The sequence below is a fragment of the Trichoplusia ni genome, chromosome 18, assembly GCF_003590095.1.
Source record: "Trichoplusia ni isolate ovarian cell line Hi5 chromosome 18, tn1, whole genome shotgun sequence".
In the NCBI taxonomy this organism is placed as follows: domain Eukaryota; kingdom Metazoa; phylum Arthropoda; class Insecta; order Lepidoptera; family Noctuidae; genus Trichoplusia; species Trichoplusia ni.
The window spans coordinates 1,492,922-1,506,400 of NC_039495.1; the positions used below are offsets into that span (position 1 = coordinate 1,492,922).

General features: G+C 35.6%; 1 protein-coding gene across 1 annotated transcript in view; it reads right to left on the bottom strand.

Annotated features, from left to right (window-relative positions):
* The window catches only part of LOC113502759, a 153,592-nt gene that overhangs the window by 33,175 nt on the left and 106,938 nt on the right, over window positions 1–13,479 (bottom strand). Inside the window, exon 25 of the mRNA XM_026884425.1 lies at window positions 192–394. Within this exon, the coding sequence (XP_026740226.1) occupies window positions 192–394 (203 nt within the window). The remainder of the gene's footprint in view (window positions 1–191; window positions 395–13,479) is intronic.

Consider the following 13,479-nt stretch of genomic DNA (forward strand, 5'->3'; position numbering starts at 1 on the left):
ACTTTTTCTTAATAGCAAATGTAAGTGATTTTTCTGGCTGTCAAGTTTTCTTGGTGCAGCGAATTCGAATTTCATTACTAAGATTAATCGGTATCGGTCATATTTCACTTATCAAATCATTCATTTATCGTTCCCAAAAAGCTCAAATCCTTTTTCTCCACTTCAACAATAGGACAACGTAACCAACTTACCTCCAAAATCTCATCTCCGACCTTGACCGGTGGACTGGCCTTAGCTGCGGCGCCGGCAGGGTGCAGGCCACAGACGAACACGGCCATGCGGCTGCGGTCCCTGTGGCCTGCCAGGCTGAGGCCCAGACCCCCGCGCGGCGCCCGCTCCAGCCGCACTGAGACCACCGTGTCACCGAGCCCTGCATACTTCTTGCGGATTTTATCTGAAAAGATGACGTAAATAAGTATTTGGAAAGGTGTCTGCTCTTCCAATTGTTCGATAGATCTCATGAGCGACCATCAAAATTGAGATGTTGTAGACTTGATAAGAAGCAGTTTTTGTTTTGATCAAAGGAGTCTTCTAATATTGGGACCAAAATATACTGAAGTACTAAACTTGTCAAACCTTAAATCTTCGCAAATAAACACCCAATGCACATGCAAAGATATCGTGTATTCCACGGGCATTAGGAAAATTTTCTTTCAATAAATTAACATCACTTAAGTAGAATGGAAAAGGGAAGAATTCAATAATTTACCAAATAACATCTGAAGCTTATATATTAAATTAATAAAGACAAGTTTATGTGTATTGTACTTTATTGAATAGAGCAAGAGTTTTGGAAGACGCAACCACTGGACGCCATCCAAACGCCGGTTTAACTTTGCCTTGCCCTTAATTTATCACACGTGCACTTAAAGTTGAGCTAGTACCAGAATTTAAAGGCATCATAAGACTTATTGTTTGTTTACGATCGTTTAGCTGAAAATATTCCGAGAGTTGCAAATGCACGTGAGTGTTTAAGTGCTAGTTTATTGAATGGTAATGCGGTGATCGAAATTCCACTTTGTACTAAAGCTTGGGACAAACATTTGTGTGTTGCAAATATTTGATCCAAGTTTCTTGAGAAGACTGGTTTCTTTCTCTTTCAATGTTTGTTATTCTATATCTGCTTTCACAATTGAAAACGACAGTTGAAATTCTTGCACTCAAACTGGGGGTACCCCAAAATCTCGTGGGAAATAGTAAGTGCTTGCCAACTTGCTTAGTATTCAATGCCTTAACATCTATACTCGATATAGTTACCCTAAAACTATTGTCATATAACAAGAAACTAGCAACTATTGGCAACTATGGAGCCTCCAGCGGCAATCAGCGAAAGATCAAAAGTACCGCCGAGGTCGATAGAGATTCTATTAGAGCCGATATTACTTCCTGCTTACTGGCAAGAGTGTAACGTGATTGTGGAGATGTGATTGTGGAGACTGTTCAGAGACCGCATAAATGTGTGCTTCGATTTATTAAGGGTATTGACAGAAATGGGTTTCATTTTTCGTTTTTGTGGTTCGAATCTTGAATTTGGATTTTGAGAATTTGTGTCAGGATGGTTTTTTGGGTGTCTGGTAACTTCTATTGTTAAGCATTTTCCTTATGAAGCGATAGACTGGAAATAATTTTTTAAGTATTTATTAAAATTTGCTGAGATTTCATCACTATCTTTAAAGAAATATAAAATTTAATAGAAATAGGAAGAGAAACTGACTCCGCAGATTTGTTAAAAAAATTACAACTGCGTAGTTTTTAGAAAATTGGAAGTGGCAATCAAAAAACTACATTAACATTACTTGCAAAGATTCGCAGCACAACAGCTTGTAATAGAATTTGTTTTTGACAAAATATGCATCAACCACCACAAAGCGATTCCAAAGACACAGACGAAGTATTATAATCAATCATATTTGTGTAAAAATAACAATATTATGAGATGACTGACGTAGACATGTGGAGAGCAATTTGTAGCTGTCCCTCCATCACCTCCCCTCTCCGCCAAAACTGGATACGTGATGAATATTTTGGAAAGTTTTAACCATGCAAGATGGATAGAAGTGAAATTATTCTTTCAGATCTGTGAATGTTAACAATATTATGAGATCAAAGTAATTAAATGCGTTTCAAACTTGCATAGGTATTTTTATTGAGCTGACTGGTGACCAATATTTTTCATCCTAAAAATTGTTCGTAGCGGCATTTTATTTTGAAAAGAGTAACTTATGGCGTTTCTTGCCGGTTCTCCTCCATAAGAAGGACACTTTGGAACCGTGCAACTAGAGTCAGTAATGTAACGTTAAAGTGCGAAACGGATTATTTGAAATAAAAGTTTTTATTTTATGGGTACAAAACCCTAAAAGAAATACATATTTTACAGCTTGAGACATTCAAGAGACGAAAAAGCACCCAACTACAAGCTTACAAAAAAGTTATCCGCAGATATTAGTGCCAAAATCGCCATAAAATGTAGCTACATTCAGCTCTAGATAATCCATCTTAGAATTTTGGCTAAACAACGAAAAAGCGTCATCTTTTTAATAGACTGGTTGCATAAGAAACTAGGTGAAAAAAAAGAAAGGAAGCCAGCAATGAGAATATTATTATGCTAATATTCATTTTAATATATAGGTACCAGCTGACCCCGCAAACGTTGTTTTTCCAAGACGAAGGAAGAAACATTATAAGCGAATAAAAAGACACATTGGGGCGAACAAGCTAGATGTTCAGACCTAACCACATACACAAATATTCATAAGAATCCAAAAAAGATCCCTTTGTTTAGGAACTCATAGTTAATACACAGTTCATGTATACATATATCTAAGTGGTTATATATCAAGTCTTATCGATGGATTCTTATCCTTCCACATTCGTTGATCTGGAACATTCGATGGAACCATTCAACCAATGAAGTCACGAAACTTTCTCTTAATGCCTGTAACCTCATTATTTTGTTTTATGTCTTTTCCGAGGAGCATTTTCCTCAAGTTAAGAGTATGTTGGGGTTGGCACTTGGTGTGACCAGATTCGTTTGTAAGATTGTATTTTATATGGAACGATCATATGACTTTCATATAGCATTTAATTGTCTAATACTTAAGGTTTAACTTACAAAAATAAAAAATCTTTAAAAATTATCAATTTTCTCTTTAGAGCTTGGTGTGACCTTACTTAGTGAAGAACATTTAAAAGTCAAATTGGAGACAAGTTTGCCCAGCAATAAAACAGAAAATATTTTATAATCTAAAACCTATGTCTTCCGTACATTAAATTTTTTAGTGTAAATTAATTTTAGGTACCTTAAACAGCATTTTTGGTTGTCTATTCACGATATAAGCGAACCCCAAAGAAAATATTTTTTCCCGACATTAACCTAAACATGTTTCCTCTTAAAAGAATACGGAATAAACATAATAGTGACATAACCCGCAGTGTCTACATCTTCAGAAACCATAAATCTCTCGCATAGATCCATTTTAGTCGCAGTTTATATGACGCCAGACTTACAAGGGCGATGTGGGGAATTGTTTCATAATGTTACAGATAACTTGATATTTTTTAACATATAATACTGTACGTAGACATAGGTAAGTGGCAAAAATGGAGATCTATGCCCAGTAGTGGGTTTTTCAAGGCTGATAATGACGATGATCATGACTATGCCGTGTCTGGGTGAAGGTTCCCTACGTAAGCTTTTAACTCTCTCTGTGTATATGTATCCTGCCTTCTATTGTAGTTTTGTATGTACTGTACTACCATTTGAAGTGCAGTCGACGTCGACAAAATAAATACTCCGCCACCAACGATTATTTTAACCAATTCCAATAGGAGGAAATTCTTAATTCATTGGTTTATTATTTTTTCTTGATAGTTTTTATTACAAAAGCCACAGGGGCAAAGCCAAATGAAAATTGAGGATATATACAAAAAATATATTATATCATATGAACCATCATAAGCAAAAAACAAGTTTTATAGGTTTAAACCTAAAACAAGTGGGCTATTATTCAAGTGACTTGATCAAAAGTGTTTCCAAAGCCAAGTCTAATATTTAAAAAGCACCTCTTTCCCTCACCTTGTGCTACCTTAACCTAGTAATGAACATCTCTTATCCTCACAGTTCCGTTCTCGTCTCCCGCTGTATCGCGGATATCGGGCGGTTATCGCCGCATCAACTCAATTTGTTACGGGACGGTTACTCGGTAATGGACGACTACGTGGAGGAGGTTAAGGGGGGATATTTTTTTCAAGTAAAATGTTAAAGGTATGGTGTGGCTGTATGAGTTTTTTTTTGAGAAAAATATGTAGAGACAATATTATGTGCTCAATTGGTCTTTTTCAGTATGAAAATTTCTGCCAGAGGAAATCTAAGAAAATTAACAAAAATACAAACATCGTAAGCTTGAAAAATAGAACCCTTTACTGACACACTTGGGTAATCCGCCATAGTCCAGAGACTTAAATATGTTGTCCCTCTCAATAGACAAAATCATTGCAAACTGTCAAATACTGACGTCAAATTGTTATTACATCTCAAAGCTTTCTGTACCTGTTATAAAATCGTAGACTTTACTCAATTTATAACTAGTAAAAGTGCTAAACAAAATTACAATCAACATTTTCCCTTGTATTTTCAACGAAACATAAAAACATTCCTCCAAGGTTCATTAAACAAAATGTACTATTATCACTATTACGTTCATAAAGGACTCCGCATAAAATAATAAGGGTAGTTCTCACTGAGATTTGTTCTGTGTCACGTCGCTTTGTTAGGTGACAATAGCCAGGTCAAGTGTGTAGCCGTCTTTACATTTGTGACAATGTAAAATTGGATTACAGAAGGTGAGTTATCATATTTTTTTTAATCTCATCGTTGATTGTAACAAAATGGTAGTAATGGTTAGCCAAGAGGTTCAGGTCACCACGCAAAACCCACTGAGCACATCGCCTCGCGGTTTCGATCCCCGTAAAGTAAAATTATTTGTGTGATCCACGAATGATTGTTCTGAATCCAGATGTCATTGTGCATGTGATTTATACCTTTGTGAAAACCCCCGTGGCACAAGGATTAAATTTCTTACTGCGCGAGTCGTATTTAAAATAAGAAAAAAAAAGAGTGGCATAGTACACCAAACACGGAAACATGTTCGCCAATCACAGGACATTAATATCAATCTTAACTCAAAGACACCACAAACCTATACTTCTGCATTCTACTTGTCTAACACCCCCGTTGCCCCATATCTGGGAGTCCCCACAATTTAATAGCGTTTGCTCTGATAACAGCCCTTACACGTACTCTGGTTACGTACACTCGAACACACATCATACATCACTATGTATTGAAATATTAAACCTTATACCTTTGACTTAAGGTTGATGTTAACGTCACGTGGTTGGTGAACATGTGTGGTGTACTGTACCACTCTCGTTGCCTCGGACTGAGGCGTTCGTCCTCTTTGATAGTTATTACATTTTAATGTCTTTAAGGAACCATTTTATTATATAGAATGATAAAAGCACAGATTTTTCTGTGATTTAGTGTAGATAGTCAAATTTGGATTTATCACCGGAGGGACAAAAATGAAACCGTATCATTTAGGTTCAGCTGTCGGTAAGTCTGTTAACAAGGTGTACCTTATGAACCGTTATGCAGTCGAAATTAACAGGGATCTCTTTCTGGAGCTGGTGCAGCAACAAAATAAAAGGGGGTCGCCCCATCTCCCGCATTACCTGTTTTTTCTTTTAATGATTTGATAGCACACTTTTGTGAAAATAATGAGATACTGATTTTTGTGGTATTATTTCAATGAAAGAAATTGACATTCAAATATCATTTCTCTATCATCGTATTTCACTCCTGATTTCGTATACCACGTAGTATTAAAAACTGAGAACTTTAAACTCTAGAACTTAGACATTCACACATAGTTGCCAACAAAATGATTCCATGAGGTCAACGAGGTACCTATTGACATTTTCCATGACACTTCTAAAGAACCAAGCGTTCTGATTGTTAGTCCCGACACAGCACTCACTGAGCGTGATGTGAGTCAAACAGTTCGGCAGTTCGCTTGTAGGTCAAGAGGCAGCTTGAATAGAGGAGATCGCGATACAGCATGCACTGAGAGGCCTACCACTGACTCTGTTTATCAACCATAGTTGTGGGATGATGGTGCTATACGGCATGTTATGTGCTGTCTCGCTTGTACGAACGCGATAGTGATGTTTTAAGAGGACGTGGTAGCCCCCAAATCCACATAAAAACTACGTTTGTTATGTTTTAAGTCTTAAAATCAAAAGCTTTTGATTCAAATGGGAGGTTTTCCAGGACTTATAAGACGGTGAGAAAATGATCCTAGGCGCATTCAAAGAATTAAATTCGTAGTGTTTGCTTTTTAAGAGCCTTTGACTACTGTCCTATCGATGATTCGGGCAGGTGGTGCTGACGTTGTTAATCAAATGTCACATAGGAAAGGTAAAACGAACTGGTAATGCGAAAAAAAGATTTAATGTGTTTAAAAACAAACGAGGGAAATTCCTGTAAAAAACAGTATATGGTGTATGGTCAGCCCTTTGCCTTTCAAATAGTTTTTCCAAGCCCGAATTATTCAAAACTACTCAGTTATAAACACTTGATAGTCAACTCTATTACCCTCACCATCAAGGGTCGTGACTCGTGGTCTACTCGGACGCAGTTACCAAGATAATTGCTTTTTAATGAATAACTTACAGCGACACGACACGATGCCGACACCTTCATTACAAGCTTTGAGAGCTCATCTGTAAGAACTGAGGGGATGCTGTGAAAGGGATCATTAGTGTATTGAATATTCTGCATTTATTAATATGATAGGTTATCAGTAGATCATGTTTTAAGTGGACATAGTATTGAACAGATCGAAGTAATTAAGGAGTATGTTAGAAACAGTGTTTATCGTAAAAACTGACGCTATGACAAAAAACTTAAGAGAAAGCTATATATATAGCCATATTCGCCGGTCACTGAAAAATCTTACACCAACATCCAGAGAATGTGTCTAAATGAACAACGCCATCTAGTTACAAAACTGAAACTAAATTTTGACAAAACCAAATTGTTTTTAAAGAGTTTATGGCAGGCTGTCAAGATTGTAACTTCATTTTGTTCCACTGAAACTAAAATTAAATTATATAGGTAAACTAACGCCGCTATTACATTACCCAACTTACACCTAAAATTAAGATTACCAATTTCATTCATAAATCGGCACTTCAATTAATTACCTCGATTTATTTTCATCGTTTACGTTTATGCAGGAATCAAAGAACAATGTAACAGCCCTTTGTAACAGTTCTGTAAATAGGTCAATGCCTCTTACTCTATATACAGCTACGTGAGACTATTGTGCTTCTTATAATTATTCTTCTAAGAAAATTTTGGAGGAAAACTGTGTGAAGTTTAAAAGCTTTGATTGTCCTACACCTGGTCAGCTCGCTTTTGTAGAAAAGGTTCATAAAAAAAAAACAAAAGATAAATGATTTTCCTTCTACGGTAATTGTATTTTTGTGTGCTGTTGTTTGCTTTTATTTATTTAACTCTCCTAAAGGTACGATGTTTCGAATGTTTTTTTTTTATTGAAGTGAAACCGGATCAATTAGTTTGTCTATAAAGATCGCCGGATTTTAAGAAAATGGTATATTGATTTAATGTAAATTGTTTTAAAAGAAAACGGATAACCAGTTTTTGAGAAAAATTGGGTCTATCCTTTGAAGTGAAACTGGTGCACTTTACTTATGTAAAATATGATATCCTTTTAGAAAAATTATATAATTACGGAATTAGGGGTAATGTCCTAGAATTAATAAGATCCTATCTAACTAGTCGAATTCAACATACAGAAATATCCCGAATATGCCTTAAAACTAAATACGAGCTTAAATACATGTCAGCTGGTCGAGAAGTACTATACGGAGTACCACAGGGAAGTGTCTTAGGGCCTCTTTTGTTTCTCGTCTATATAAATGATTTACCACGACAGATACAACAACCCATGGTACTATTCGCAGACGACAGTACGGCCATAGTTAAATGTAACAATAAAGAAAACTATGAAAGAGAAATTAATATGACATTGGAAACTATTGTAAACTGGCTTGATACAAATAACTTAATAATCAATTTAAAAAAGACGAATATCATGCACTTCTATCAAAGGACACGCGCCGATGATATAAGCGTTAATTATAATGGACAGGAAGTAGATACAACGTGTGTAGCAAAGTTTCTAGGTATTCAGATTGACAATAAATTAACTTGGAAACCCCAGACCGAAAAATTATGTAAAAAGTTAAATAAATTAGCCTATCAACTGTATCATCTATCACAAAAAGTTAGCAAAGAAACACTTGTACTTGCATATCATGGGTTAGTTGCGTCACAGTTAAGATTTGGGATCATTTTTTGGGGTAATTCTAGTGAGAGGGAGGAGATCTTTAGGGCCCAGAAACGGTGCATACGATCTTTATCACACCTTAAAAGCACAGACAGTTGTGAGCCTGTGTTTCGGTCTCTAAATATACTCACTTTCCCTTGTCTGTATATATTAGAGGTGGCAATGTTCGTGAAAACTAATTTGCACTTGTTTCCGTCAATTGCCAAATTAAGAGCACGAAACGGACCATTGCGATCTAAATATAAGAAATTGTTACATTCCGGTAATTATAAAACCGCACTGTTAAGGAAAATTATTCTGGCAATGGGACCTATAATTTATAATAAAGTACCTCATAGCTTCAAGGATAATCCGACAAACATTTTTAAATCTAAGCTAACTAAACTACTATTGGCCAAATGTTATTACTCAGTAAATGACTTTTTAAATGATACGACATTGAATGAATAATTATGATTGTTATGACTAACTTACTAATATTTGACATTCAAGATTAAGACGCAAAAATAATAATTTGATAATAATTGTAATACCTATGTACTTAAAATTAAGCTCTATTTTGTTTTTTTCTTTTGTATTAATTAATTTATAATTTGCACGCCGTAAGGTAGATTGTAGTGGATCTCACTAATTTACATGTAACATCTTATGCTTGTACCTACATTCTTAGCAAATAAAGATTCTTGATTCTTGATTCTTGCATTGAAAGACGCCATATTATATGAGTTAGTAATAGGACCCCTCAACAAATAAGGTTGACTTTATACTTTACCTACTAGTACTTACTAAAGCTGAAAAAACATTTAACAAAAATACATATAAAATATGTACTGTAAAACTAGCTACAGCACATGAAAACTTCATGTCATCTGAAAACGTATAAACGTGCTTCACGCAGATGTGTAGAAGTCATATTTCAAACAAATTTTCTAAATATTTACAGACGTGCAATAACTAATTGGTTAGCTGTGATGGAAGTGTAGAAGAATGGTTTCCGGTTTCTAGCAAGCTTAAATATTACTGTTAAATGTTCAGTTAGCATATAAAATTAGATAATAGATTTTTTCATAATAAATTCTTTTGAAGGGAACATTAATAGCGGCAGGCCGAGAAATTGACTGCACAAGATGCAAAACTGAAATTGCTTGCTATCCATACAAGAAATATTAAGCAGACTCTATAGACAACAAATAGTTTTACAAACGAATGATATTTTAAATAGTTACTGAAACAAATACATCATTGTAACAAATCATACGTCTTCTTCATATTTTCACTCACTCGGCTCTGGACAGAAAGACCGCATTTCAACTGCAATCCAATTGCAAATTGCAGTTCAAGTGCAGTTGCAACTGCAATTGGATTATTTTTGCAGTTGACTCGATTGCAATAAAACTGCAAACCAATCGTGCAGTTCGATTACCGTTCTACTGCAGTAGGTGAAAAAGCGGACTTCATGTTTGGACTGCAGTTCGTCTGTCGAGAGCCTTAGAGCTACACGCCTCAGATGCGAAACCAAGACACTCAAAAAGAATACTCTCAATAAATACTCTTTTAGACCTCGTATTCAAATCCCCCAATGTGCCAACGCCAGCACAAATACCTATGTAAAGTATGAACAAACTTCTTTCCTACATTTGCGCATAATTTTCCGTGTCGGCGATGTTTTAGTATTCTGTCCGTGTAATGTAGGCGGTCCCTTCGCCCTTCGAGGGACGGACATGGTTTTGTCGTTTGTTCACGACGGAAGCGTTTTGCTACGATTTGCATAGTACATACTGACTATCTAAATGTTGTGACACAGTGTTTATAAATTTGATAAATGATGATTGTTGAGAATATTTATTGAATCTAAAAATCATGCTAGCCTTTTCCTTTCTTACGGTTCAGCTTGTAGTCCAACCGGATGCAGCTCAGTACCAATGTTTTACAAAGAGCGACTGCCAATCTGACCTCCTCAACCCAGTTACCTGGGCATCACGGTACCCCTTAGTTAGACTGGTTGTCAGACTTTCAAGGTTCCGACTCCCCGTAACGACTGTCATAGATGTGTAAATTACACCCGGAAACCACAGAAGATATTGAAGTAATATCCCTAAAACGTTTCACTCAAGCTAGTTGAGAAAGCCACTCTGGCGCGCTTAGCCTGGAGTCGCAGGTTCGAATCCTGTTTTTCGAAGATTTTTTCATTGTGCTAGTACTGCTGCAATTATTACTACAAATCTACTAGGTACTAATTCTTATGTATTATTTGTACGTATGTAAGTCTATAAGGTAAAATATACGTAGCCGCGAGTACGTCGGACATAAAATTGCAAGTATCTAAGAGACTTTTTGTAACACCCTTCAAAGTAAACATTTATTTAAATGAGATACTGAAGGCGCCACCAAGTCTACCGCTACTGAAACACAACTATCAGATCTGGCTCACGACGAGATATCAAGAAACTCTACTGACAACCACGCCTGTACTATGAACACTTATAGTAAGTATGTGGTTCGTGGAAGCGAGACAACGCTGTACACTGCGGATAGTGCTATCTCGCTCCCACAACGGATACATTGTTGGTTCATAGTACAATTTTGTTGTATTCTGTCGATCGCTTGATAAAATGTCCTACATTTTGATATTTGTACAGTTGGCTGTATACAAAGTTAGTATTGTGTGCTTAGTAACAAGTTTGGATTAAGATGGTTGTAATATTATTTATTCTTTTTCTGAGTGTTGACAGTTGCTGATTGTTCGTGTCGCGTGCCATGTTGTGTGTGAAAACATATGTTTTTTATTTTTCTTGAGTAAACTTACGTGTGTTTTTCTTAGGTATTGAGACAAAATAAGATACATCAAAGGGGATTTATAATGAAATTACATTTTATTTTCGATTTTGTTTTAAAACTAAAACATTTTCCCTTCCGTGCTAATAAAATGAAGTTGTACATGTAAAATTAAATTAAATCTTTCATAACTCATAAGTCACACACAAAACGCGTGTAAAACAGAATTTTCCCGTACATAAAATGCGAAGTACAGTCGCTGTCAGAACGCCAAAACGTTGTTATAAGTGAATAGTGCTGGCGTCGCTTATCGAGATGCCATTACGACACGAATGTAAAAAGGTACGCTCGGCGACGAAAGTGTTTCGCCAATTTCATCACTCACTAAGTGCTTTCTAAATATCTCGTGTTTTCAGGTTGTGTGTGTGTGAGGTATCAAAAATTATGAAAGTACTTTTGGTTGTGTTCTTTACGAAGTGTTGTTATCTTTACCCTTGTAATTTTGTTATCTTAACCCTTAAATTAATTTGCATGTTTAAAAGTTAGAAAAAAAGGAAGTAACCTGTGAGTGAATTTGTTTTTAGAGGTCTAATTTTTTTTTTCCAAAATTAAAGAAGAATTCTGATAAGGCCTATGCATAAAAAAAAGTTTTGTAATTTTTAATATTTTTTAATAAATCCCATTGGTTTTTATTATATTACATTCAAACCCAAAAAAAAAACATCAAAAAACCCCGACGACATTTTTTTACTTTTCAGTGTCACAAAACACGTTTGAAGTATAATGACTAATTAGGTTGAGTAAGCTTCTCCTGTGATCGAGGATACACAGCGGTGTTCCTGTCAACCTCGTCAGCGACCATCAAAGCATGAAGTACTGGCACCAGGCCAGCCATCGTGAGCAAACAAATATTTAACGGGAATGTCGAAATATTAACATTCGGGGATTGAAAGAAACGTGTAACGTGTACTGGAAAGTTTTAATGAGAATATCATACAAATATTTTCTTTTATTTAGAAAAAAAACTACTACCGCAGTAAGAGATGTAATCCTTATATCGGTGGGGGTTTAAAAAATAACAATTAACATGCACAAAGACACCCAGACTCAGAACAAGTATTAGTGGATCACACAAACGCTTGTCCTACACGGGGTTCGACCAGCGACACCTTGATTTGTCGTGATGACCCCAACCACTCGGGTATACGCGCAGTCCAATATGTCCAGTTTAGATATAATATATTTGTTTGTCATAGTGTGATAACTCTCTATTTTCGATATTCCAAATTTTTGAGTATTATGCTTTGAAATCCTTAAAGTAATTGTGCTTTATGGAAGGAAAGAAAGTGATTAGGATGATCCCAAATAAGACTGTGGGACAATACGGTTGCATGACACAACAATTGGTCAGAAGGAGTCACCAAACTGAGTAGACGAATAAAATCGGCATTTGAACGATAGTGGGACTGGAATGGCTAAGGCCCGATTTTTCAATCGTCAGATAACTTTTATCTGAGGAATAAATATGGCCGTTTGACATATTTTCTATACAAAAGCTGTCAAAACGTCAAACATATTCGTCGAGTAAAAGTTATCTGGCGATTGAAAAATCGGCCTTAAACCAAATAAAACCCTTTTAATTTTCCCAAAACTTCGAGATTGTATGTCATAACAGCTTACGACTTTCTACCCATTCAAAACATACACAGTGATATTTTGTTATTGCATTCTGAATAATACAGAGAAAGTAAAAATACAAACAACTTAAGAATCAATTTGGATCCTGTCGGGTAAAAACGTAAAAGTATCCACAAAATAGATAAAATGAAACCAAATGAGCACTTATTCAACAGAACAAAATATCCCCTTAGGAAGTTATTTCAACTTATTTGTACGGAACCAACAAAACAAAAGTCGAATAGTTAAGGTAAAGCTGGCAACACTAATTGTGGTTAATTTAATAAATACGACAACAAAAGATGGAAGTACAAATGAACATTCTCACTAATGTCCAGGGTTGCCAGATATGAATATTCACATAGTAGTGAAGTAGTGTAAAAATATCATATTTCTTGTTAATTAAATGTGTATGTGTTTATTATTATGGCTGTGCTTCCTAGGGAATGTCACAAGAGAGTTATTAATTTAACACCTATGTTTTATGAGACTCTGGTACCTGGTAATTAGTGAATGGGGAAGACGAATGCTATTTTTGTTTGATTAAAAACTAAGAATCTATGACATTTGATGTATGGATATATTATTACGG